The sequence below is a fragment of the Panicum virgatum genome, chromosome 7K, assembly GCF_016808335.1.
Source record: "Panicum virgatum strain AP13 chromosome 7K, P.virgatum_v5, whole genome shotgun sequence".
In the NCBI taxonomy this organism is placed as follows: domain Eukaryota; kingdom Viridiplantae; phylum Streptophyta; class Magnoliopsida; order Poales; family Poaceae; genus Panicum; species Panicum virgatum.
The window spans coordinates 1,246,268-1,273,548 of NC_053142.1; the positions used below are offsets into that span (position 1 = coordinate 1,246,268).

The 27,281-nt window shown below is 43.6% G+C and overlaps 3 protein-coding genes and 1 long non-coding RNA gene across 8 annotated transcripts; all 4 read left to right on the forward strand.

Annotated features, from left to right (window-relative positions):
- The first annotated feature begins 227 nt into the window (after positions 1-227).
- LOC120639503 lies at positions 228-1,302 on the forward strand. The gene is made up of 3 exons (XR_005661457.1): positions 228-420; positions 1,107-1,154; positions 1,271-1,302. It is a non-coding gene; the product is annotated as an uncharacterized LOC120639503 (long non-coding RNA).
- Positions 1,303-1,305: 3 nt separating this feature from the next.
- On the forward strand, positions 1,306-4,336 carry LOC120642998. Its single transcript, XM_039919544.1, has 6 exons — positions 1,306-1,347; positions 2,489-2,536; positions 2,651-2,686; positions 3,453-3,546; positions 3,767-3,835; positions 4,281-4,336. The coding sequence occupies exons 2-6, from the start codon at positions 2,489-2,491 to the stop codon at positions 4,334-4,336; spliced, it is 303 nt and encodes a 100-aa protein (XP_039775478.1). The 5' UTR covers positions 1,306-1,347.
- Positions 4,337-9,859: 5,523 nt separating this feature from the next.
- LOC120643000 lies at positions 9,860-14,787 on the forward strand. The gene is made up of 8 exons (XM_039919545.1): positions 9,860-10,279; positions 10,382-10,483; positions 10,555-10,857; positions 10,947-11,040; positions 12,549-12,596; positions 12,708-12,811; positions 13,644-13,675; positions 14,660-14,787. The coding sequence occupies exons 1-7, from the start codon at positions 9,860-9,862 to the stop codon at positions 13,656-13,658; spliced, it is 1,086 nt and encodes a 361-aa protein (XP_039775479.1). The 3' UTR covers positions 13,659-13,675; positions 14,660-14,787.
- Positions 14,788-22,236: 7,449 nt separating this feature from the next.
- On the forward strand, positions 22,237-27,281 carry LOC120639504 (putative B3 domain-containing protein Os04g0347400). Of its 5 annotated transcripts, XM_039915362.1 has the most exons (7): positions 22,237-22,384; positions 22,486-22,765; positions 23,136-23,218; positions 23,308-23,611; positions 23,691-23,896; positions 24,267-24,498; positions 24,584-24,832. In XM_039915362.1, exons 1-4 carry the CDS (start codon positions 22,295-22,297, stop codon positions 23,356-23,358), a joined length of 504 nt encoding a protein of 167 aa, XP_039771296.1. In that variant the 5' UTR covers positions 22,237-22,294; the 3' UTR covers positions 23,359-23,611; positions 23,691-23,896; positions 24,267-24,498; positions 24,584-24,832. The 5 variants fall into 5 exon arrangements, with proteins under 5 accessions (XP_039771296.1, XP_039771292.1, XP_039771293.1 ...); XM_039915358.1 differs by lacking the exons at positions 22,237-22,384; positions 22,486-22,765; positions 23,136-23,218 and adding an exon at positions 26,766-27,281 and having other exon boundaries at positions 23,360-23,611; positions 24,581-24,774; XM_039915359.1 differs by lacking the exons at positions 22,237-22,384; positions 22,486-22,765; positions 23,136-23,218 and adding an exon at positions 26,766-27,281 and having other exon boundaries at positions 23,360-23,611; positions 24,584-24,774.

Consider the following 27,281-nt stretch of genomic DNA (forward strand, 5'->3'; position numbering starts at 1 on the left):
AAATATTCCACTCCTCCTGCCCGGTGGAAGTGCATGCTGAAGACAAGTCTCCTTCAGTGTTCTGAATGCGAGGCTCCTATCCGGCCTCCCATTTTCTTGGTGAGCTGAGCTCTGACTGAATTAATTTGGGTGCAGCTTGTTTTGATTTTGGTTTATCTGTTCATGCTAACCTACCCTTGTTGCAGCTTTGGAGTAACAATCTCATTTGTAGTGCCTGCTACCGTGGTGATATCAGCACCTACGGCTACAGGCACTGTACTGAGCTTGAGTACCTCCTCCGAGCTATAAAGGTCAAATGCATTGCCTGCAAACAATACTTTCCATTCTCCTGGTTGGGGTTGCGCCAGGTGGGCGATTGCCCATTCAAGTGTGAATTGCAAAACATCGCCCCAGGCTCGAGTGCCCCAAAAAAGTTATGTGGTAATACCCCTGTTTTAAAAACATTTTAAAACTACGTTTAATCTTGATTAAACTCTAAACTTTGGCCTAGCGTTGCGTTCTATCACAGTGTCGTTTAATCACAAAAGACGTTTAATCTACGTTTAATCACAAAAAATTCTAAACCATAGGCTAGCGTTCACCTAGCGTCTAGCGTTTTTTAAAACCTTGGGTAATACATGCCTCCCACATCTGCTCCCCTCGTCTTGCATCCACATGGTTGTTTGAATGGTGCTAGATGGTTGTGCTGGTATAGCGCCTGCTTTCTAGTGCTAGGCAATTGCATGGCTGCTTGGCCGGCCATTTTCAGTTGGTTCTTGGTTTGTGGTTGGTTGTTATTTTCCACTAGTATTGTATGGGTGTATGTCCGGTGCTCCACTCTTTCTGCATTGACCATGAATCCAGATGCCTTCTCTGCTTGCTGCTTGGCCAGTTCAATAGTCATCAGATACTTGCATTATGCTGCAGTGATATGTGGCACTTATTTCTCCTAGGTAGGTTGCAAAATTTGGAGAAGCAGCATGTTTCATTTTTTAGCGTGTTGTTTTTAAGTGTTAAATATGCCGGGCAGTTTGGAGGTATCTGTGTTGTTTGCGCACTGCATCATTGTTCCCCAACTTGAGGAAGTGGGGGTCATCTGTGAGTAATGAAATTTATCCTCATTTCAGATGAAGAGGAAACCGAGAGACCTATGGCCGGCAACAATAGTATCCATGGTATGTAAGTCCCCCAATTATTGGTTGCATGTTTACTCTTTAGGCCATTTGTGCTACTGGCCCTTGAATCTTGATGACCCCCAAACTATTGGCCTCATGTACATTCTGTTTTTAAGGGAAAAGTAAGCGAAAGGTTCATTTTGAGGTTGCGAGTGATGATGACTCATATGATGCTTCATATGATGACAACCATGTAAGTTTATTTGTGATTAAACCACTGATATGTAGCTTCATGGCTCACTGTTGTGTTTTGTTTGCTTGCTTGTTCACTGTAGCCTGAGTGTCAAAAGTGTGGCTGAGCAGGCCTTTAAGACACCTTGTGATAAGAAAGGAAAGATTGCAATGCCATATGGGCAGAAAACAAGTACTTGCTCACATGCTGAGTTTATCTAACACGCTTTCTCTATGGGTTAATTATATATGTGCCATGTTAGTGTTGGCTTACTAGAGAATATTGTTATGGGCATGCTATGTTCACATACGTTTAAGCGCTGAACTCTGTAATAAGCATGTAAGATTACATTATAGCTGTGTTCCTTGTTAGCATAGAATAAGGTATTGATTATCTTAAACTCAGCCAGATTTTTTTCCAACAACACTGTTTTGGGTTTTTTTGGAATGTCATGGTAGTTTTCACCATACATAATCCACATCCAATAAAAGATCTTGTTTCACCATGCATAATCCACATCCTCTAAAAGATCTTGTATAAACAATTCACTGTGTTCTAGGGGTGGGTATGGGTCGGTCCACAATCCATTGGAACCGACCCACATGATCCATTTTTTTATAAAAAAAGTGTCAAATGGGTCGACCCATTTGGGTCATACTACTGTGACCCGTGTGACCATTAGGCACTGAAATTACTATTCATGTTGTTTGATCTCGGTATCTCACCCTCTTGGGGCCCATTCTTCGCTTCTTGTGCTGGTACCATGCCCGCTTTCCATGTGTTAATGCATGCTGCTCGGGTGCTTTCTGAATTAAGGCTAAGGCTCCATCCAGTTGGTTGATTTAGGTTGCGGCCTTTTCTCCATCTACCTCCTGTGGGGCAGGGTGAGCTAGCCTGGGTTTTGGTCCTGACTTCTAGCCTGGGTTTTGGTCCTGACTTCTCCTAGTAGTGTATTGTGGTTCATGAATATATTGTGGGCCTCCGGAGGTCCTAGCTGTTGCTTTGGCATGTCACCTCACCAGATGCTCCACTCTTGCTGCATTGATTTGCAAAACAATGACTCACAGCCTGCCTTTGTTCCTTGGTGCTTGGTTTAGGCCTGTTACGCTGTTTTGCTTAACTCACTGATTGCTGAAGTATCAAAGTTTTATCCTCATTTCAGATGAATATGAAAGCACCAGGCCTCCAGCGGGCAACAGTACTATCATTAGTATGTACTTTCCCCTATTATTAATTGCATATTTATTCTTTAGACCATTTTCGCTTGTGGCCCTTCAATCTAGCTGCTGGCTCAGCTATGGCTCAAACGTACATGTTCTTGTAGGTTGAGAGTGATGATGGCTCATCTGATGACATCCATGTAAGTTTATTGATGACCAAACTATTTATATTCGCTCATCCTCTTATAGATATATGAAATTGGGAATGTGGAATCGCATAGATACATTAAGTTGCATTGTTGTCTTGTTATGATTAGGTCTGAAATGGTATGTTTTGTTATGAATTATGATCAGGTCCAAAGTGGTATGTAGAGCGTGGTTTGATGATGTCGCACCCCCAGCCACCATCACACAATCACATCACATGTAGCACACAATCACATATTCTCTTTTTCTTGTCATGTGAAATTTTGGGAGGAGGGCAGGTAGGCAGGAACATTGCTGGTGTGTAAGTGGCCGCTACATTGTGCAAAGTATTGTGACTAGACTTATATGTGGGGCCGCGTCAAAGAGCTGCACCCTGGAACTAAAAACTAAAAACTCAGGGTCATAACCCATTTTTTGTCCGCCACTTTGTGCAAAGTATTATGGCTAGACCTACATGTGGGCCTCACATCAAAAGCTAGACCTGTAGAACTAAACCCGTGGGTTAAATCCATACGAACCTAAAAACATGAATACATTCCAACCCACCCTAACCCGTATTTAGGGTAAGCCCAATCCACCCCAACACATCTTGTGTACCCTAGCCTCATGTAGCACCTTTGTTTGTTTGTCAAGAGTTTCTTGGGTTCTGTGTGCACATGCATGTGCATAAGAAAGAGAATATTGACAATGTGTCCCATAGTTGGGCCTATTGCCAAACTACAGCTTCACATGTGACTTGTGTTTGTTTGTTCATTGTAGCCTGAGAGTGGCATGAGAGTGGCTGAAAACGCCTTTAACACACATGCAAGTAACAAGAAAGTAAAGATTGCAACGCCATATGGGCAGAAAACAGGTACTTGCTTTCATCTAATATGCTTTCTTTATGGGTTAATTATATATGTGCCATCGTAGAGTTGGCTTATTAGAGAATATTGATATGTGCATTTATGTGCACTTGAATTAGTTTCCAAACTTTCAATTTCCATAATTTAAGCAGTTTGAGAATTATTTCTATATTTACACAGCAAGCAATTGCCATCAAACTCTATTCTTACCTCTCTTTTTTCAAGCAGCCCAGGCTCCCTCGAAGCCACCTCTACAACTTTTACCTCGTCGCCCAGTCGCCCGTAGCAAGAAGAGGGGTAACTTTTATTTTTTACTTGTAATTAAATCATATTATCCATCAACGCCGCAGCATGAACTTGTTTCTAAATTTGGTTTATAAAATTTTATGGTGACAAAATCAGCGCTCTTAACTGATGCTCAACCAGCGACAAATGATGGGAGATACCAATATGTGCATTTATGTGCACTTAACTTGTTAGAGTCAATACAAGTGTAGCACTTATGCCACGTACAGTTTGTAGTGAACTTTTGCGCATAATTAACAGGTGGCGACTAGGTGCAATGATCCTCAGCTGACAGACTTCATCGAGAGTGAATTCCTCAGCGACTAGCAACCAAACATTTCTTCAGTATGGAACAGATTGTGGAGAATGATGTTTTATTTGCCACAGATTTCCTGTAATTAACACGTGTAATTCTGAGGCTGTCGTGCAAAACACTATTTTGCACTGTGGACTGTAGATAGAGTGGAGTTTGCAATAGGAGGTGGGATGCGAGGTCTGCTGGAGATGGCCTGACTCTACAAAAATTGTACTTTGGTGAAAGGTGGAAGCCATCAAGATCTCCGAGTATGCCCAGCTGAGGAGTGGATTTTCCATTCGGTTTGAGTTGTAGTAACAGTAGGACTGTGTCAACATCATGAAATGAAAAACAGTAGAACTTGTGATGTTATTGCTGTGGTTTAGGGTAGGACTTGTGAAATGAAAAACGGTAGAACTTGTGATGTTATTGCGGTGGTTTAGGGTAGAACTTGTGATGTTATTGTTTGGGGTGCTCGTTGCCACCCCTTAAAACATGACTATATGCGCTTCAATGTAGGGTGCTGGATGTGGAGAGATTTTTCCCTTTTAAAATCTGCATTGTCTGGTGCTAAATCGAGGCAACAACTCTTTCGGAAATTAATATGGTTCCCCACAGTTGTAATAACAATGCATTTATGAATCTTTTAGGGAGTTGATACAAACGCTACAACTCCAACTCCAGCCGACGTGTCATGGAACAATTGGCCCACTTTCCACTTTGCAGCCTCCCTTTTCTTTCTTTTTCCAAAAATAAATCGTCTTCTTTTTTTTTCCCCAAGAGAGAGGACAGGTCACAGCTGAGCTGGGCGGCTCTCACTGGGGGGAGAAACATATTCTCCTTTCCTCGCCTGCAAAGAATTGCACAAATTTGCAGCATACATGACCCACAAATTTGCAAAGAATACACTGCTAAGTGGGCCCATGACCCACCTGTCAATACCACGAGTCTCTGGAGCAGAGGCTCGCCATCGAATCCAAGGTGAGATCAATATCTTCCCCTAGAAGAATCCAACTTGGGTCACCCTATCCATGGCAGGTTCCGCCGCTCTCCCGCACTTTGCCGACCTGGATCTGACGCGCATCCCCTTGCCGCTCTCCGCCTCCTACCTCCTCGCGGTGGCCGGCTCCTCGGCGGCCTCCTGCTTCCCCGGAAGCAGGGGTCGACGCCGGCGAGGTCCAGGACCAGGACCAGGAGAAAGAGGGGCTCATCACGAGTGGTGACCGCGCCTCGTCTCGCTCTCTCCCCACGGGCCGTGCTATTACAACTTTGGTCTGACTAATTATGTACCGAATTGTAACATGTGTCTGGTTGGCTGGTTGCCATGCTATTACAACTTTGCTAAAAATTCATTTAATCACTTTGTTCTTCAGCCTATCCTAGATCCCTCAGATCTCCTCACATGCAAATTGCCCCCAAAAGAAATTCCTATGCCCAAGTCAATTATTCATATAGTATACAATAGTTGATGGTTAATTTATGATTTGCTCCAGCTTGAATGTCGCTCTATTGTAAGCTGCTGATGGGGGATGCAGTTGCTCCCTTCTGTTAGTCTCATCGAGTGAAAAATCTAAACTTCCAGCTACCATTTATACCATGTCAAAATATTTATTTATATGCAGTGTATGATTTGTAATGATATTCGTGTGTTTCCTTGAAAAGGAAAGGTGCATGTTTTCTGTGGTTTGAAGATAATTTTTAGCCTCACCATAACTTTTATTGAAAGTAGCTAAAATTTGCGCTTCCATAAATCACTAAAACTTTGTTTCAAACTTATGTACAAATTGAAGTTATTCATTCTCGCAATGCAGGACCAACGGTCGTAATTGAACCACTGATATCAATAACATATTTCATATACTTCCAATGTTTAGGCATGTATCTATATGCTGTTAGTCAAACTACATGGAAAAAAGGTTAGTATAAGTAATCGCAATTCTAAAATATAAGTAGCATAGCTTATGATCATAGGAGATTGTCTCCAGGCCAAACTCACCGACTATAAAAGCTGCTTTTGACTGTTACAAGACCCTGATTCCATCTTCAGATTTGTTACATCTAACAACAATTCACGGGTCAAGAGCACTTGACGGAGCACTTGATCAAATGCCTAACTCAAACGAGTTGTCCTCGTAGCAATCCTAAATTATCTCATATCCCTGCTGATCTTCCTGTACAGGCTTCCTCTTGCTTCCCTTTCATCCTCATCCCTCCATTCTAATTTATCATACATCCAGTGGCGGATCCAGGAATCATCGAAGCCCCGAGCCAGACGGCGGGTCGGCGGGCGGCGAGCACGGGTGGCACTGCAGCAGCCGGCAGGGCGTCGGGCGGTGCGCCGGATGCGGCCGCGCGGGCGGCACCGGCGCACCGTGACAGGGCGGGCTGGGCGCTTGGCGGCGCGTCGGCGCATCTCTTGAGAATTTAGAGTTAAATGCAAACACTTGATCAAGTAGAAATACCCAGTAATACCCGTAACAAACAAATTTGTATTAAACTTATGTTTTTTAAAATTCTAAAAATATTAAAAATTATTTTGGGCTGCAATCCCTATAGTTTTAGAGCCCAACCCACCCTCCATCTCGTCTCTTTTCTCTCTTGGGCTGAATGTGGCCAATGCAGCCAGCCCAACTGGCCTCCTCCCTCTTGGGCTGAATGTCCCCTCTCATCCGCGCATGGGCCAAGGCCTGGCTGTGTGGCCCAGCAGTCACAGCCCAGCGCCACATGTGCTGGTGGGTTTGGCTATGGGCCAGGTGGAAAAGAGTGCAGGTGGGATAAGTTGGGCTGCTTGCTATAGGTTTTAAACATTTTTCAATTGTGTTTCCAAAGTGAAATAAGTTTTAACAAGTTTTTATTTTTTAATTCAACAAACACAATTTGAACTTTCAAAAAAATATAACCATATCCATAATTGGAATTTTTAGGCATTCATGTATTATTTAATTGTTGGTTGGGTAATTTGCTAGCGAAAAATTAATAATTCACAAATACCCTTAAAAAATCATGAGATTTTGAGGTTACTTTTTTCATAGCATGTTCATTAGTATATGTCTAATTTTACACATGGAAATGATAAAGTGAACTATCGATCATGTTGAAACTGGGATGGTGAAAGTGACTTCACGTGTAACACACACAACGAGTTGAAAGAAACACCGACAGCATGTGGAATTTTTTGCCCAAACTTTTTAAGGGTGCCACACGGACATTTTTTGCCCCTCCACAAAATATATCGAATTCTTGAGGCTATTTGTGTATTATTAATTTCTTTTTGCAGTAAATCATCAAAATACAATTAAATTCATAAACTATTCTAGTGTTGACTAAAAATTGTGAATAAGTTACCCGAACCCATAAACATGCTATGCAAACGTAAACTCAAGCACTCGTATGAAAATTATAAAGTAAACTATTGGTCATGTTGAAACATGGACGGCAAGGATGACTTCACTTGTAACCCACACTACGAGTTGAAAGAGACACCGGCAACACCAACAACATGTGGAGTTTCTTGTCTAAACATTTTTGAGGATTCTACATGGAAATATGATGACCCTTAGAAAAATATATTGAATTTCTGAGGCTATTTGTGTATTGTTAATTTATTTCTACAGTAAATCATCAAAAATGCAATTAAATTCATAAAATATTGTAGTGTTGACCAAAAATTACAAATAAGATATATAGATCAATAAACATTCTATACAAAGCTAACCTCAAGCTCCCATATGAAAATTATAAAGTAAACTATTGGTCATTTTGAAACTTGGACGGTTAGGATGACTTCACGTGTAACGCACACAACGAGTTGAAAGAAACACCAGCAACACCGGCAACACGTGGAGTTTCTTGTCCAAACTTTTTTGAGGATTCTACGTGGACATATGTTACCCCTCCGCCAATTATCTTGAATTTCTGAGGCTATCTATGCATCATTAATTTATTTCTGCACTAAATCATCAAAAATGCAATTAAATTCATAAGATATTGTGTTGGTCCAAAATTACGAATAACTTACCTGGGCTCATAAACGTGATATAGCAAGGTGACCTCAAGTCTCTGCATGGAAATGATCAAGTGAACTATCGATCATGTTAAAATGTGGATGGTGAAACTGAATTCACGTGTAACCAACACAACGAGCTAAAAGAAACACCGGCAACACTCGACAACATGTGAAGTTTCTAGTCCAAACTTTTTTGAGGAAGATACGTGGACATATGTTACCCCTCCACCAAATATATTGAATTTCTAAGGCTATCTGTGTATTATTAATTTATTTTCTGCACTAAATCATCAAAATTGCAAATAAATTCATAAAATATTGCAGTGCTGGTAAAAAATTGCGAATAAGTTACCTGGGCCCATAAACATGATATAGCAAGGTGACCTAAAGCCCCCACGTGGAAATGACAAAGTAAACTATCGATCATGTCGAAACTTCGAAAGCGAATGTGACTTCACGTGTAACCCACACAAGGAGTTAAAATAAACACCAGCAACATACGGCAACATGTGCAGTTTCTTGTCCAAACTTTTTTGAGGATGCTATGTGAACATATGTTTCCTCTCGGGCAAATCTCTTGATTTTCTGAGGCTATTTGTCTATTATTAATTTATTTCTTCACTAAATCATAAAAAATGCAATTAAATTTATAAAATATTTCAGTGTTGGTCGAAAATTGTGAATAAGTTACCTAGGCCCATAATCATGATATAGCAAGGTAACCTCAAGCCCCCACGTGGAAATGAGAAAGTGAACTATCGACCATGTTGAAACCTCGAAGGCGAAAGTGACTTCAGGTTAAACCCACACACGGAGTTAAAAGAAACACCGGCAACATCCGGCAACATGTGGAGTTTATTGTCCAAACTTTTTTTGAGGATGCTACGTGGACATATGTTTCCCCTCCGCCAAATATCTTGATTTTTTAGGCTATTTGTCTATTATTAATTTATTTCTTCACTAAATCATGAAAAATGCAATTAAATCTATAAAATATTCCAGTGTTGACCGAAAATTGCAAATAAGTTATCTGAACCAATAAACATGCTACAAGAGTAAAGTAAATATGGCACATGTTATATAAAAGTAAATATATAACCAGTGTTATCCTAAACGGTAAACAGTCGGTCAACCTTTGTTTAGCGTTTAGACCGTTTAAATGGAGTTTACACAGATTTAAACGGTCTAAACAGTTCTGTATTTTAGATCAAAACATACATATTTAAGCTTGTAAAAAATAAAATATTATGCCAAATATACATATTTGTGTATGTAAAAGAATATATATACATATTTATACATACAACAAATTATTATACATATTTATGAATGTGCAATTCAAGATATAGATATTTATGTAAAAAAACTCAACTGAATTTTTAGTGTTCACCTAAACAGTGAGCTAAACGACTGTTTAGTCTGTGTAATAGTGTTTATTTCCGTTTTATTTAGACCGTTTAGGCTGTTTAACTCCGTTTTTATCATTTAAACGGTCGAACCGTTTATGGGCTAAACTACACAATTAGTCACCGTTTACCGTTTAAACGCCGTTTAAACAGCCATTTAGCCCGTTTAGGCGAACGCTCACCAGTTATATCAAATAATAAAAGAAAAAAAAAGAAAATCATAGCAATCTGGTCTGGGCCGCGCACTTGGCCAAAGCCCAACGCGTAGGACAATCGTAGCCGTCGATTTGATTGAACGGTGGAGGCCAGCCAGATCAGTTGTATATACGATGTCCTCCCCAACCCTAACTCTCTCTTCTCCTCTCCCCTCAACGCGCCTCCCTCCCGCGGCGCGTGCCGCTCTCCCACCGCCTGCCGAACCTCTCGCCGTCGAGCGGCCCAGCAGTGCCGCGGATCCCCCGACCGCCGGTCTCGTCCTTCCCAGCTGGGCCACCGCCCCACCCGTTGATCCAGCCATCCGTCGCGGGCCTCCGGCCGGCCGTCACAACCACCAGTCTCGTGGCGGCCAGATCCCCAACGTCGCGTCGCTCTCCAAGTGCCGCCTACGCCTCCTCAAGCTCGAGCGGGTCAAGGACTACCTCCTCATGGAGGAGGAGTTCGTTGCTGCGCAGGAGCGACTCCGCCCCCAGGAGGACAAGGCCGAGGAGGACCGATCCAAGGAAGCCTCGGTCCTGCCCCCAAGGAACCGGGTAAGCCACCATGGAGGATGCTACATTAGATGCTTCTCCTTCTTCCTACTTCTTCTCTCTATTGCTTCTCCACGATGCTTAATTTGATAGATTCAATCGCAGGAGATGGGTGTGTTTGAACTCAAGATCAACCATTTAGTACTGGATTGCGCATATTGCCAACAACCCCTCCGGCCTGACCAGATCAGGGGCCAAGCGTACACGGTGGGTGAGATGAAAAGCCCGCAAAGTTTTCAGTTTTTTTCCTAGCTCAACTTCACTTCTGGGCCTTGCAGTGCGCTGGCGGCCACATCTATTGTGGTGCCTGCACCCGCCGACACGAAAAGGCATGTATCTCCAACTGCCGTTTGCTGGACCGCACCATCGCTCAGATGAAGTTCAAATGCATCTTCTGCGACTCTGGGGGCGAATACATCCCCTACTGCAAGTTTTTTGAACACAGGTGCAACACCGACGTCGTCGATCCCAAGCTTCCGGAACGGCAGATGGAGTTCGCGTTTTACGGGGGCGGCTGCATCAAGACAAGTCTACTTGTCTGCTCTGAATGCGAGCTTCCTCTCCGACCTCCTATTTTCAGGGTGAGCTCAGCTCTGACCTGACCGAATTAATTTGGATGCAGTTTGGTTTGATTTGATTTTGGCTTCATGCTATCCTACCCTTGTTGCAGCATATCTCTGGTGACGTTCTCATTTGTAGCCCCTGCTACCGTGGGGATATCGTCAACTATGTTCGCTGCAGTGAGCTCGACTACCTCGTCCAAGGTATCATGGTGAAATGCGTGGCTTGCGAAGAATACATTCCATTCTCCACCTTGGCTTCGCACCAGCTGCGGGAGTGCCCATTCCAAGCATAAATTGCAAAAGATTGCGCCAGGCTCAAGTGCTCGGAAAAACTTGTGTGGTAATACATGCATGCCTCTCATCTCTGCTCCCCTCTTCCTGCATCCACATGGTTGTTTGAACGCGCCCTCTTGGGGCAGATGTTTGGATGGTTGTGTTGGCATCACACCACCTTTCTAGCGCTAGCGCTAGGTCATTGCGTGGCTGTTCGGTGGGCATTTTCAGTTGGTTCTTGTTTTCTCGTTGATTGTTTTCTACTAGAAATACAGCTCATTCTCTGCCACTAACTTATAGAACACAGAGTAAAATCACCAGAATGTTGCTGAAACAATGCAGCAATGATAAACATCGCTTGGGAATGTTACTATGCCATCAAAGCCCCATAAATCACTTTGTTGATCTTACATTTAACAAAAAGTTTATAATATGTTTTGAAATCTAATTTTTTTTAGCAAAGCATAAAAGTTTCAAATGAACCCAAATCAAGTATATTTAGTTTAGTTCAAACGAAATAAATAATAAGTGAGACATGGACTGCTGATATATTGATAAGGAAAATGAGTAAATATTTGACATATATATAATCATTGGCAAAGAAACATGTACATCTTCAAGACAGCTTCTTAGTATGGCTACCAAGGCCAAGGGGTAGCCGTACTAAGAAGCAAACTGCAGGGATCAAAATTATATGTACGGCAAGAACACCAGCAACATAAACTGAATCTAATTTTCTCTGCATCAACAGCTTTTAGTGTGATTGTATGAACACTGGGATTACTTTGTCCTTGTCCTTCAGGAAACATATGAAATTATCCAAAGGATTATATGAACACCAAGAATGCTTCTAAAAGTATTCACAGGTTCCTCCAGCCCTCGAAGGGCACTCTTATGTCCAACGTTCCATCCTCTTTCAAAAAGAATAGCAGATTGTCAGTGTTATGGATGCTTTCATAGGGCGCCAATAGCCATAAAGTAGCAGTAGCAGCGAGCTATGAGTTTATTTGAGATCAAAACAATTAGCAAGAATAAGAAAGAGATGTGAGGTCGTGTGGAACAACAATTGCCATTTAATAAATAAATAAATAAATAATCACTTGTATATTCCTTTTGATCCCTAGATGAACAGATAACCGGTTTAACAATCCTTGACTACTGCCATAAGATGTCAGTTTTCATAACTTTGATAATTAAATCACTTTGATAATTAAAGATAAACCAATCAGCCACATAGGTGAAAGAAGCAGAAAGAGTGTAATGGTGTTACAACCCATGCTAGCTCCATCATGCAGCTTGTTTCATTTTTTTAGTATTAAATGTGCCGGGCAATTTGGGGGTGTCTGTGCTCTTTTGCATTGTATCCTTATTCCCCAGCTTGCAAAGTGGAGGCCAACTCACAGATCTGAGAATATCAGACTTTATCCTCATTTCAGATGAAGAGGAAACTGAGAGACTTTCAACGTGCAGCAGTTGTATCCAGGGTATGTAATTTCCCCAATTATTTGTTGCATGTTTACTCTTTAGAGCATCTGTGCTACTGGCCCTTGAATCTTGCTGCCAGCTGAACTATATGTACATGTTTTTGTTTTAAGGAAAAAACAAGCAAAAGGCTCCTTATGAGGTTGGTAAAATGGACAAGCACATTGTTCGTGGTGACGAGGTTGGGAATGATGATGACTCATTGGATGACAACCATGTAAGTTTATTTGTGATTAAACTATTCTTATGCTCTCATCCTCATGATAATTCATCTTGGGTACATGTACATGAAGTTGGCATCCTGTTATGACTAGGTCCTGACTGGTGTGTTTTTTATGTGATTAGATCTAAAGTGGTATGTGGACTACAGTTTGATGATGTGCCACCGGTGGCGGGCCACCAATGGGGCACAATGGGGCGTATGCTCAGCATGAGTAATCCATATATAATATTATTCAATAAGCTCAGCACTAATCTGGCATTAGCCATGGGCCAATCAAATTGCTATCGCTGATGCTTACTACTTACCGGATCCACATGCCGGCCCATTTCAACACTATATGAAATCACTATTGTTACCTACTTACTTATGTGCATCTCACTATTTTGTTGATCAACGAATTCTAACATCATTCTATTGGGTTTAAATCAGTACAGTATTATTATTTTTATATTAATGTTACCATGTTCTATGATGTGGTATAACTGCAGTATACTACAATGTTCTATCATTTCAAAACTGTAGTATACTACTAGATGTTCTTTTTTTTAGGCCTTCTCTTTGGAAATTTCTAAAAAAAAATGTTTGGTTGTTGTACTTTTCTCTATATGCATCTTCAACACCAGCTGATTCACGTGCATCTTGTGTATCCTAGCCTCTGTAGCATCTTTGTTTGTTTGTCAAGAGTTTCTTGGGTTTGGCATGCACATGCATGTGGTGTACCCTATAAGAAAGAGAATATTGACAATGTATCCAATAGTTGAGGCTATTGCCAAAATACATGCCAAAATACAGCTTCACATCTGACTCATGTGTTTGTTCATTGTAGGCTGAGAGTGGCTGAAAACGCGCAGAAAACAGGTACTTGCTGCTGTGCCGAGTGCCTACCGAGTTTTTATCTAATATGCTTTTGTTATGGGTTAATTATATATGTGCCATCGTATAGAGTTAGCTCATTAGAGAGTATGGATGTGTCCATTTATGTGCACTTAGATTAAGCACTGAAATCAATAAATAATAAGCATGTAGTATTACTCAACAAAAAGCATGCATGATTACATTATAGCTGTGTTGTTAGCATGGAATGTGATATAGATTACCCATAAAGGTATAGATTATCTTGAACTCCACAACCAGAAAATTTACGACAAAGCTGTTTTTTTTTACGTCATGGTTTTGGACTTGATGCTGCATAGATCCGGTAAAGGGTGCGGTGCATTAGAGCTCAATAATGGAGTCACTTCACCTTCCTCCCACCCTTCCTAAACTTTTTTCTAGCATCCCAAAACTGCATTTGGGGATGGTCGTGGTGTACGATGTTGTTTGGGGCTGAGCTATAGGAAGTGCAATGGTGCATATAGGAAGTGAAAAGAAAAGAAAAGCAAAAAAGGAAAGCTGAAGAGAACAGGGCCTAAAGCGCTGTGTGGTGATGGCTGCGCGTGAACAGGCTAAGTCGCCGTTCGTCTGCGCACGCATTGGCTGAATGTGTTGCATTTATTGGCAATCAGCATGGGCTTGCTTACTGGGTGTAATGCGGCGAGGTGTTAGCACAGCTAAGGATTCTATTCAATTTGTTTTTGGAGTTGGGGGTTGTTGCAGGCCTTCCGTAATGTCTACTACTCACATAGGTATGCAACACTAGCAAAAACAAAGAAGGATAGGAAGCTGCAAAGGATCAGCGCTGGTGACTAGGACTTAGCTTCCTTTGATTAGTTTCCAAACTTTCAGTTTCCATAATTTAGCACTTTGAGAATTATTTCTTTTGCTAAGATTGTAAGGTAGTATGTATATTTAAACAGCAGTATTGCCATCAAACTGTACTCTTATCTCTCTTCTCTCAAGCAGCACCTACTGCAGCCCAGGCTAGCACGTCGACATGTCGATGCCTACCCATCACGGCTCCCTTGAAGCCACCTCTACCTCATCGCCCAGTCACCCGTCTCTTCCAAGCAGCCCACAACAGGAATAGGGGTAAGTTTCTTTTTCATGTAATTAGCTCTTATGACCGCAGCATGAACTTGTTTTAAATTTGCTTTAAAAATTTTAAGGTGGTAAAATGGGCGCCCTTGTGACTGATAGCTCAACCTACAAAGCAGGCCAGCAACGGACCAAACGTGAAGGTCCTAATATCCAACGGGGAATAAAACGGCGCTCTTGTGAACAATCGTAAATCCAATGAGGCTGCTGCGCTTAGCTTGTAACATGGAAAAACAACTATATTGCATTGTAAGCTTGCTTAACTTGAGAGATGTTCTTAGCGTTGGTTTATCATTCTAACATAATTTCACGTTTGGTTATCTTTGATACGAGAGCTTGATGGCAGTGTGGCTGGTTGCCATGCTATTACAACGTTGCTAAAAATTCATTTAATCACTTTGTTCTTCAGCCTATCCTAGATCCCTCAGATCTCCTCACATGCAAATTGCCCCCAAAAGAAATTCCTATGCCCAAGTCAATTATTCATATAGTATACAATAGTTGATGGTTAATTTATGATTTGCTCCAGCTTGAATGTCGCTCTATTGTAAGCTGCTGATGGGGGATGCAGTTGCTCCCTTCTGTTAGTCTCATCGAGTGAAAAATCTAAACTTCCAGCTACCATTTATACCATGTCAAAATATTTATTTATATGCAGTGTATGATTTGTAATGATATTCGTGTGTTTCCTTGAAAAGGAAAGGTGCATGTTTTCTGTGGTTTGAAGATAATTTTTAGCCTCACCATAACTTTAATTGAAAGTAGCTAAAATTTGCGCTTCCATAAATCACTAAAACTTTGTTTCAAACTTATGTACAAATTGAAGTTATTCATTCTCGCAATGCAGGACCAACGGTCGTAATTGAACCACTGATATCAATAACATATTTCATATACTTCCAATGTTTAGGCATGTATCTATATGCTGTTAGTCAAACTACATGGAAAAAAGGTTAGTATAAGTAATCGCAATTCTAAAATATAAGTAGCATAGCTTATGATCATAGGATGTTCTTGTCTCCAGGCCAAACTCACCGACTATAAAAGCTGCTTTTGACTGTGACAAGACCCTGATTCCATCTTCAGATTTGTTACATCTAACAACAATTCACGGGTCAAGAGCACTTGACGGAGCACTTGATCAAATGCCTAACTCAAACGAGTTGTCCTCGTAGCAATCCTAAATTATCTCATATCCCTGCTGATCTTCCTGTACAGGCTTCCTCTTGCTTCCCTTTCATCCTCATCCCTCCATTCTAATTTATCATACATCCAGTGGCGGATCCAGGAATCATCGAAGCCCCGAGCCAGACGGCAGGTCGGCGGGCGGCGAGCGCGGGTGGCACTGCAGCAGCCAGCAGGGCGTCGGGCGGCGTGCCGGATGCTGGCTGCGTGGGCGGCACCGGCGCACCGTGACAGGGCGGGCTGGGCGCCTGGCGGCGCGTCGGCGCATCTCTTGAGAATTTAGAGTTAAATGCAAACACTTGATCAAGTAGAAATACCCAGTAATACCCGTAACAAACAAATTTGTATTAAACTTATGTTTTTTAAAATTCTAAAAATATTAAAAATTATTTTGTGCTGCAATCCCTATAGTTTTAGAGCCCAACCCACCCTCCATCTCGTCTCTTTTCTCTCTTGGGCTGAATGAGGCCAATGCAGCCAGCCCAACTGGCCTCCTCCCTCTTGGGCTGAATGTCCCCTCTCATCCGCGCATGGGCCAAGGCCTGGCTGTGTGGCCCAGCAGTCACAGCCCAGCGCCACATGTGCTGGTGGGTTTGGCTATGGGCCAGGTGGAAAAGAGTGCAGGTGGGATAAGTTGGGCTGCTTGCTATAAGTTTTAAACATTTTTCAATTGTGTTTCCAAAGTGAAATAAGTTTTAACAAGTTTTTAATTTTTAATTCAACAAACACAATTTGAACTTTCAAAAAAATATAACCATATCCATAATTGGAATTTTTAGGCATTCATGTATTATTTAATTGTTGGTTGGGTAATTTGCTAGCGAAAAATTAATAATTCACAAATACCCTTAAAAAATCATGAGATTTTGAGGTTACTTTTTTCATAGCATGTTCATTAGTATATGTCTAATTTTACACATGGAAATGATAAAGTGAACTATCGATCATGTTGAAACTTGGATGGTGAAAGTGACTTCACGTGTAACACACACAACGAGTTGAAAGAAACACCGGCAGCATGTGGAATTTTTTGCCCAAACTTTTTAAGGGTGCCACATGGACATTTTTTGCCCCTCCACAAAATATATCGAGTACTCGTATGAAAATTATAAAGTAAACTATTGGTCATGTTGAAACATGGGCGGTAAGGATGACTTCACTTGTAACCCACACTACGAGTTGAAAGAGACACCGGCAACACCAATAACATGTGGAGTTTCTTGTCTAAACATTTTTGAGGATTCTACATGGAAATATGATGACCCTTAGAAAAATATATTGAATTTCTGAGGCTATTTGTGTATTGTTAATTTATTTCTACAGTAAATCATCAAAAATGCAATTAAATTCATAAAATATTGTAGTGTTGACCAAAAATTACAAATAAGATATATAGATCAATAAACATTCTATACAAAGCTAACCTCAAGCACTATGAGTTGTGTTGGACCCGTGACTGCTGGGAGGCCCCCTGCACTTGTGCGGCTGACTCTCAGCGCCTGTGTCCCATCATTCGTGCAGGTCTTGTGCCTGTGCCTATAACGAGTGCTTGCACACTGCTACCCGTACATTGGGAAGCTGTGTTCGCAACATGTTGCCTTCATTGTGTTCACCCTCTGGGTGCTCCATGACGGCCTAGTAGCACATATGGCGTTGCCTCGTGGTGTTGGTCACAACAGCCTACATCACCAAGGCCACCTCGCTTGTGCTCTTGGTCTCGGATGATGCTGACGCTACAGGACGAGGCTGCTTCGGCGCCTCGTTCCACTCAAAGTCGAAACCTTCAAAAAAAACAATAGCCAACTTGGTAGACACATTAGTGTGAATGTTGATGTTTGCTTGTCGAGGAGGACGTGCTATGTAACACCCGGTTTATAAAAGAGCATAAACCGAGCAATCATATACATGCCAGGATCAAGTCACATGTATATACAACAGAATGAGTAGTATATCACAGCACATATCACGTAAAAGACATAATAAAGCGAGTACGAATGTTATTTATTACAATAATGACAAAATGTCTGATACAGCAGAAGCGTAAAGCAAATACGATAACTCTCGACGAAGCAGGGCGCCATAGGGACGTCGACTGGGAGACGAACGCTTAGAAGTCCTCGTACTCCTGGTAGCTCTGAGTGAACTCCCTCGCCTCGGCAGGAACTGAGCAGCAGTAGAGTATCCCAAGAGGAAAAAGTATAGAAGAGGCAAGAGTGAGTACACAACTCGTACTCAACAAGTATAACACAAACTATGAGGCTCTAAGGTTGGCTGACTCAACTGCATTAGCTTTTAAGTCTTGGCAAATTTTATTAAAACTAATTACTACAAGTTGGTGAATTACCATTAACCCAGTTACATAGTAATTAATCAAGATTAATTATGAGACTACTGAAACCCAAACTGAACCAAGCCACCCGGGGAACCTGCCTCGTCAAAGGAAGATAACCCCACTAATCAAAAGGAGGATCTGGGCTGCTCATGACCGTGAGCACGGCTAGTATACCAATTTTACACTCTGCAGAGGTTGCACATCTTTACCCACAAGTCGTGAGCTACACTAGTTGTTCATCACACTTCCTAAGGTGAGATGGCTAGCAAACTCACTACGAGGCCGTTACAAAGAATCTAGTTGGTAAGGCGTAACCCCGAGAGTTAGATCAGCGACGATAAAACTCAAATTTTAATTACATATAGGCTCTTACCGCTCGGCAGAGGGCCGGCCGCCCCGCAGACGGGCGGTAGGCCCCCTGCCGCCCCCTGCCGGGCGGTAGGGGTATAAACCTGTAAATTGTGAAACCGAAAATATATTTCTTTAAAAAACAATTTTGAAAAATATAAAAATAAAAAACACCGGTCTTCAACGGCTTCCGATCTAGGCTGACCGAAGAGGCCTCCAAGTCGCGTGGCGGAGAGGATTCGGCCCAGGAGGAATCCAAGTCGACTCCTACGCCGACTTTTCTCTAATCCAATTTTTGTTCCTCAAGTAATTAAAATTTTATCATAGGTTTAATTTTGTTGTTGCATCATGCTGGAGCATTGTTTTATTTGTTTGAGTGCTTGAGTGATTCAAATTCAAATTTGAATTCATTTGGCTTGAGTTTGAATTAGAAATAGAAATAGGAAATAGATTCAAAAATAGAAACGAAAAACTAGAACCCAGCCCAAACCTAACTTCCCAGCCCAGCCCGCTCTCTCTCTCCCCTGGCCCACACTGTTTCCCTTTTTCTCAGCCCGCTCCGCAACCCCGCGGCCCAGCCTTCGCGGCCAGCCCATGCGCACCCCGCTCCACCTCGGCCCGACCTCGACCTCGGCCCAACTCCCCAACGCGCTCAACACCGCAGCCCACTCGCTCACGTGCTCGCCCCGCGCCCCCGCCCCCTCTCACTGACACACCTGGCCCCGCCTGTCAGCGCCTCTTCTCCCACCTTCCTTCTGCCTCACCGCGACGCCCCCGCGCACAATGGCCTCGCCGTGATTCTCGCGCGCGATCCGGCCCGCGCGCCGAGGATCCACGGGCTCTTGCCTTCTTAAACGCCCCAGCCCGCACCCCCTGGAACCCCAACCCTCGCCATCGCATCCAGCCGCAACCCTAGCTGCCGCCCTTCTAGCTCCGAGCGGAGCAGAGCCCCGTGCCACCACGGCTACGCCGCTCCGCCGCGCCGGAGTCCCGGCCAAGCCGCGCAGGAGCATCGCCACGACACCAGCAACCCTCCTGAAGCCTTTGCCTCGACTCTAGCCCCGTGCTGCGCCGGGATTTCGCCAGGGACGCCTCACCGGTGAGAAGCTCCGCCGCCGTAAATTCTTCGCCACTGACGGTCCCCGGACCACCCTAACCTCTTGTACTCCTTCACAGCACCGCCCCTCGTTGAACCGTGGAGCCCAGACGCCGGAGCTCCACTGCTACTGCCTTCCCCGCGAGCACCGGTCCACGCCACACAGCCGGACAGCGCCACCACCAACTTCGCCCGGCCAACTAGCAGGGGTGCGTGCGCGGCACGGCGGTGGCGCCAAGCGGCGGCGGTGGGGCGTCCATGGCGGCGCGCGCACAGTAGGCCTCGACGACGGACCCTCCGGCAGACGGTGCGAGGCGGTTGGGGGGATGCTGCTGGTGCGCGGGGCCCGCGCCACGCATGCGGGCAGCGGACCTCCTCTATTCCGCTCGGAATAGTGGATGGGCTGCTGGTCCGCAACCATTGTGGACGATATACAGGCCCCTGCTGCAGCACTTTTTCCGGTAGCGTCTCCCGGTGCGGAGAGCCTTAGACCTGCTTATTGTCAGGTCTGGGTTTCGATTTTTTTTTTGCCAGGGCTGGCATTCATTGCTTCCATTTAGACCCAATATGTTTGTTTCCATAGGACTAAACTTTAGCCCTATCACATTAAAGAGAAATTTATTATTTCGAAGTATTAAATAAAGTCTAATTATAAACACATATGAGTGTTAATTTATGAGACAAATCTAATGAATCTAATTAATATTTAATTTGTTATAGTGATACTATAGTAAACATCCGCTAATTATGAATTAATTACACTTATTAGATTCGTCTCGCGTCCAGAGATTCTGCAATTAGTTTTGTAATCAGAACTTATTTAATATTTCTAAATAACAAGATTTTTTTATATGATAGGAACAAAATTTAGCCCTTCGGAATTATTACTGGTACACCGTTGAGAGCTGCTGCGGCCTGCGTGACTGTAGTGATGCGTGGACTGCGTAACTGTTTGTCCATGCATCAGAATAAATATGTGTCTATGTACTTGTCCATTCTCGTGCACATATCTGCGTTACTAATTTGAAGTTCAATTTTGTGCTGCTATTTTTTTTATTGATAGGTGTATGTTGCAATGTGGCATAAAATTACTGTCTCCAGTGCAGCAAATGATATATATCATGGGTGTGCGGCAATGCATTAGCAGGAAAAGGAAAGCACTAAAATTTGCCTCCTCACGTTTAGAGGGGTAGAAATGTCTTTTTCCCGGTCACCGCTTCGTGCCCAATAAAAATGGCATACCAAGGAGGCAACCACTATAATTTAACACATACTTATGATGACATAAATAAAGGAAGAGTATACTTTATGATGGCACAAGAATTTTTCTAATACAAATATACTCGTTATAACTGTGACAAGATAAGTATGGGGTAATATATATATTAGTTTACCCGCAAAAAAATATATATTAGTTGACATAAATATCATTGGTCCAATAAAACTATGTTACTATATGACACAACAGATATCGTCTCATTAATTTTCAAATTCCCAATATGGCAATATGTTAGTAATTAAAACGAAAAGTTTGCCCAAACCTATTAAATGAAAAGTAACACCCACATCACGAAGAGGGGTTTTCAAACGATTCCTTCGAATCTAACTCCTTTCACATGTCTTCACGTGCCCAATGAGCCTATATATTAACCAATTTTGTTATTTGCATTATATCTATTGTGATTGAGGCTACCCAATAATGTGGCAAAGAGTTCGAGTTCCCATGGAACTTGATGTATCCAAGGTCAAGAATAACCTAATTTTTCTCAAAAGGATAAGTCACCGGGAAAATGAGGGTCCCCAAATAATTTTCCACTCATGCCGGTTGAAGGGAATGGAGAGTGTCAAACACCAATGCACGAGATACAAGCGGGGGAGGATAGATTTTTTTTCCTCAAATTTAGACGCAACAAAATAATTCTACCACGTGTATGAGTTCTATCATAATTAGTCCTATGCTATGGAACAAACGAGATGAACCAAGAGTTCGTACGACAGATACATCATCAGATGGGCAACGAGTATAGCAGGAACCATAAAACACAAAAAATTTGCGGCTAGAAATTTATATGCAGGTGTTTTTTTTAAAAAAAAAGAACTTCTCATTTCAGTGAGTTTTTATTATTTTCTTTTTATCACAGTTTTTGTTATTTTCTTTTTTATCACAAATTTTGTTATTTTCTATCAGTACAATTTAGCTCACAAGACGACAGATTGACAATGAATGCTGACCAATTTCATCAGAACTCCCTCCATCTCAAAAAGAATGTAACTCTCACTTTTTGAGAAAGCAAATAATTTCAAATATAACCAAATTTGGAGATATAAATATTAGTATAAATTTAATTACGTTTGAAATTGTTTGGCTTCTGTGAAAGTTGTTTCTTTTTTTTTTGGACAGGGAGAGTAGTACAGGAAGAATGAACGCTGACCAAACACTCCGTGCAATTTGACCAATTTATTGACGGCATTAAAGTTCATCGGCAGAAACCCCCCACTTTCTCCACCCCTCCGCTCTCCACGTCCCCTTCCCCGCCCAGCCATGGCGTCGGCCGCCAGCAACCATTGTGGTGGTGCGGCCGCCGCCAAGCAGCTCAGGGTGCTGCTGCCTTTCTTCTGCGACGACAGGCTGGTGAGTAAGCGCGACGCCGCCGCCGTTCCGCCGCCCCGCGCGCTTGGCTAGGGCGGGCGCCGGCCGGCCGTGAAATGGCTAACCTTTTCCACGCCTTGCAGCGCATCCCCGACGAGCTCGCCAAGGAGATCGGCGCCGGGGAGGCCCTCGTCGTCGGCCCGTGCGGCGTCAAGGCCAGGGACGTCTGGCCCGTCGGGCTCGGGCGGGACGGAGGCGGCGCGTTCCTGGGGCGCGGGTGGCCCGAGTTCGCCGCCGCGCACGGCGTCGGCGCCGACTGGCACCTCGCTCTCCGCCACCGTGGCCGTGGCGTGCTCACCGTCAAGGCGTTCGACGACAGCTGCTGTATCCGGGGCCTCGGCGTTCAACAACCTGCAGCCGCAGGTAAAGATCGATCTTCTTTTCCCCCCACATTTGTAATCAGGGACCTTTTCTTCTCATGGTCTCAAAGAAATTATCCCATTCTATTCCCATGTAAATGTAGGATCATCCTTTCCTAGTATTTATCTTGGTAATATTCGAGATTCTCAGAAAGATAATTGCAATATTAGAGTCCCTTAAAATGTGCAGAGATTCTCGATCTTGTAAATAGTTGGGATAAAAAAAGCTTGCAGTATATGTTAGTATCAAGCTAAGGGAACTTGAGATATTGGTTGGCTTCTTGCTCCCTACGAGCTACGGCACTACAGTAAATTTAATTGAGAATTCCTTTTTTCAATTCAAACTGATTATTTGCAAGTCCTATTTTGTTCAGTTCAAGCAAGCACGAGGTGTGAAGATATTGACTGTAAACCGCAGTTCGTCTGTATGCTGTCACCAGACTCCATGGAAAAGATGGTTTGCAGACCGCTCTTGCTAAATTTTTCCCTCCCTTTGTGTTCTCTTAGAGGAATGCCTAATTTTAGTCCCTTTTTGTGTTCTTGCAGCTCATACCCGCTAAGTTTGTACAATACTACATCACCAAAGGGGAACTGTAGAACCCTATGGCTGTTGTGTTAGGCCCTATTGGAAAAGTTAATAGCTTTAAGATCGAGATGGATCAGTCAGATGTGTTCTTTGCCGGTGGCTGGCCACAATTTCTGGCATTCCATGGCATCACTGAATCAAATGCTCTGATGTTAAGGTATGAGGGCAACATGGTGTTTACAGTCAAAGTGTTTGAGCCCGATGGATGCCAGAGGAAGTCCAAGCACAAGGACAACATAATGCAACAAAGTGAGCAAGAGATAAGTAAGATTATGAATTTTATCTTTTTATAATGTTTGTTAAATACTAGCTCTTTGGCCTTATCAAGTACCAACATCACCAGATCTTGAAATGCAACAGGAAGCACTATCCGTACCCATTTGGAAGTGTAAGAAGGAGAATGATTTGCCTTGTAGCGAAGTACATAAACTAAAAGGCTTCCTGCCTTCTCTGAATGAGGCATCATTACAGAGGAATTCTTTCTACGAGATTGGGCAGCCGTCATGGATAAAGAAGCAGATCAACACTGAGACACTTGAGAATCATCTTGTGAGTACAACCATTTCCTATTGAACCGAAAAGGTTCTACGATCTGGAATATGAGTCTTTTTTTCGACAGCTTTTGTTTCCTAATGGACAAATAGAGACCAACATGTTCATTTAATTATTTGATGCTCTAACAATTGATAATATATGTGCATGCTAACAGGAACAAACGAAACATTATATTATAGTACTGTATATGTATATGGTTTAATATCTGCCTTGTATAATATCTGTTACGTATACGCATTTGGTGGTGTAACGAACCCAACAAAATGGAGTTTAGATCTAGCAGTGAGCATTTGTCAACTATGGTAATATGGTATTTAGTTAACCATCAACCGCATACTAAAACCAATATGATTGCAAATTGCAGGCTTTGCCAATAGCTTTCTGTGATGCGATCGGACTTCATAAGCCTTCCATGATCACGTTCAAGACCACAATGACTGGGTCTTGGCGGGTGCGTGGTATCCCATGCAACAAACAGAGCTACCTTCTTGTGCATGGTTGGAGGAGGTTCTCTGAGGAGAACAATGTCAAGGAAGGTGACATCTGCACCTTCAATGTAATGAAAACTACAATGTGGCATGTTGTCATCACGCGCTGTAAGGAAAAGATAAATTAAATCTGCCACTGATTCGATTTCAGTTCAGTACTGAACCACATGTCTCTTGTGTCATATATTAGCAGATATTACGAAGCTACCGGAAACACCTTTTGCTTCCAGTACGAAGTGTAAGAGCATCGATGACAGGCCAATTAGTCAAGGACAAGAGATGTCAAAAGGCTCCAAGGCATCATCACAGAAAAGAATCCCTTATGAGATTGGGCCTCCAGCTTGGATAAAGAAGAAGATATTAAACATGAATAACCGTTATTTTGTGAGTACAGTTATTTTTACCTTGATCAACTTGGGAATAGGTAAAGATCATTTGAGTTTTCCGCAAGTGTTTTTTTTAAGTAAAATACACTAGGGGTCCTTAAACTAGTTGACCTGTTCTGTTTAGGTCCATGAACTTCGAAAATGCATTTTTAGGTCCACGATCTATTCAAGTGTGTCACTTGAGGTCCAAAACGCCTCTGACCAGCGTTAACCGCCTACGTGGACCGCCACGTCCGATCCAACGTGGCCGCTGGCCGCTGTGTGTGCCTCGCCGGCGACGCAAGAGCCGGCCACCACCGCCATGGCCCTGCACGGATCCGGCCGTCGCCGCAATGGCCCTGCACGGATCCGGCCATCGCCGCCATGGCCACCGCGCACAGCAGTTTGCTGCCATGGCCCTGCGCACAGCAGCTCGCAGCCGCTGCTCGGCGCGACGCCACGGCCGCGCACGAGGGAGAGGGAAAAGGGGGAGGAAGCTGCCGCCCGACGAGGACTCCGCGCCACCCGAGCCTATAGTCACGGCCACCACCTGGGGTCCGCGCGGTGCTGCCAGAGCTCTGAGAGCCGCTCGGGTCTGCGCCGAGCCGCGTGCTGCCCACGCCGGGGCTGGAGCTCGCCCACCACCCAAACGATGCGGGCGGCGCGGGCCCGCGGCGCGCGCGGCGGAGGGAGTAGGGGATGGCGGCGTGGCCTCGCGGCACGCGTGGTCGGAGGAGGGCGTGCCGGAGAAGGGAGGAGGACGGAGGCCGGCGCAGCTCGCTGTCGCCGCCGCGGAGCTTGAGGGGCGCGGAGCCAAGGAGAGCTCGGCCGGGGCCCCTGCTCCTCCGATACGTCGCCGTCGGGGAGGGAGAAGGCGGGGGGAGGGAGGGGCCGGCGCTGTCGGGGGTGGGGCCCTGCTCATCGCGCCGCCCACCCGCCGCCGCCGCGCCGCCCGCCCACCCCGTCGCGCGCGGATCCGGCCGGCCAGCAGAGCACGCGGGGCGGCCAACGGCAACGTTGGATCGGACGTGGCGGTCCACGTAGGTAGTCAACACTGGTCAGAGGCGTTTTGGACCTCAAGTGACACACTTGAATAGATCATGGACCTAAAAATACATTTTCGAAGTTCATGGACCTAAACAGAACAGGTCAACTAGTTTAAGGACCCCCAGTGCATTTTACTCTTTTTTTATATAGAGTTTTAGGGACTAAGCCCCAGTATCATACGCATTGAAAATGCACATAAAAGAATTTATAGCCCTGACAAGGTTTAACACCACTAGCAGTTTAGACTTGCTTCACACCTCCCTGCCAACAAGGAACAGAACTATTCCCAGACCGACAAAAACTACAGGTACTGATACATGCTAATAGCAACCAGAACTCAGCAGAAAGAGAACAACACAACCACTGAACCAACTTGTGCTATAGGAGCACCTGCTCCTCTTCCAACAGCAGCACCTGCTTCTGGGCAGAAGCATCTCGGTGTCTGATAAGTTTTCCTTGCCATTTCTCCTCCAACTTTGTTTGGAAGCTGAAAATATATCAGTCCAAGCTGTCAGGCTTCCAAACAGCAGGAAAATACACATGCATAGCTCCTATAAAATTGCCTATCTTATAGAAGGATTGCGAAGAATAGACCCTGAAACCTGAATAGTTGCAAGAATATGAACTGAAAATTAGCTAATATATGGCACCAACTTCTTTGGGCGAGCATATTTTTCTAATTGCAGAAACATAAACCATTGGTTTCAAGTGATGCTTTAACTGCTGATGTACGTATGCATTCTATCACAAGAAGAACAGATCAATTTGTTGAAGTAAATATTTCAGCATAGTATGTGCTCTTGCTTAAAATTGTTGATGTATATGCACTTCAATAATATCTCAACAAATCCACATGAACAGGAATTCAGCTCTTGCAGTCAGTATTCAGTATTCACTCGATGCATGGATAGATCTTTGAGATCACATATAGCTATCTGGTTCTGACCATTTTTATTTTTGCAGACTTTACCACCGACTTTCTGCAATGCGATTGGTTTGTCGGAAGCATGCACAATCACCCTCAAGACCTCACTGAGCAGCACCAGATCTTGGCAGGATCATGTTCTCCCATACAAGCATGCGAGCAACCTCGGGTCGGGCTGGAAGAGATTCTGCTGGGATAATGATATCAAGGAAGGAGACACCTGCACATTCAACATCGTTGAAACCACGTTGTGGCATGTTGTCATTGTGCATAGATAATCTTTGACCTGGCTGTACATTAGTTCATCTTGGCTTCTGTTAAATACAATAGCTATTGCCTTCTCATTATGAAAATGTACAAGTTCCTCAGCAAGTCGGCTATATTGTCGAGTGAACCGAACACTTAAGGTCTTGCTTGGAAACTAGTGGAATGATGTGGAATGGGAGGGATTGTTGAGAAAATTAGTTCATTTTAGACTCAATCCCCTTCATTCCCCTCCAATCGTCCTCTTCTATCCAAACAAGCCCAAATGGAAATTCTGTCTGGTGATGTCA

Excerpts from the sequence above, each read along its gene's own strand:
- LOC120643000 (XM_039919545.1), top strand. The coding sequence starts at position 9,860 with ATGTCCTCCCCAACCCTAACTCTCTCTTCTCCTCTCCCCTCAACGCGC. Across the intron at positions 11,041-12,548 it reads GCTCGACTACCTCGTCCAAG|ATGAAGAGGAAACTGAGAGA; the intron begins GTATCATGGTGA and ends TCCTCATTTCAG. Across the intron at positions 12,597-12,707 it reads GTGCAGCAGTTGTATCCAGG|GAAAAAACAAGCAAAAGGCT; the intron begins GTATGTAATTTC and ends TTTTGTTTTAAG.
- LOC120642998 (XM_039919544.1), top strand. The coding sequence starts at position 2,489 with ATGAATATGAAAGCACCAGGCCTCCAGCGGGCAACAGTACTATCATTA. Across the intron at positions 3,547-3,766 it reads GCCATATGGGCAGAAAACAG|CCCAGGCTCCCTCGAAGCCA; the intron begins GTACTTGCTTTC and ends TTTTTCAAGCAG. Across the intron at positions 3,836-4,280 it reads CGCCCGTAGCAAGAAGAGGG|ATAGAGTGGAGTTTGCAATA; the intron begins GTAACTTTTATT and ends TGTGGACTGTAG.
- LOC120639504 (XM_039915358.1), top strand. The coding sequence starts at position 23,365 with ATGGCTGTTGTGTTAGGCCCTATTGGAAAAGTTAATAGCTTTAAGATC. Across the intron at positions 23,612-23,690 it reads ACAAAGTGAGCAAGAGATAA|ATCTTGAAATGCAACAGGAA; the intron begins GTAAGATTATGA and ends CAACATCACCAG. Across the intron at positions 24,775-26,765 it reads ACATGAATAACCGTTATTTT|ACTTTACCACCGACTTTCTG; the intron begins GTGAGTACAGTT and ends TTATTTTTGCAG.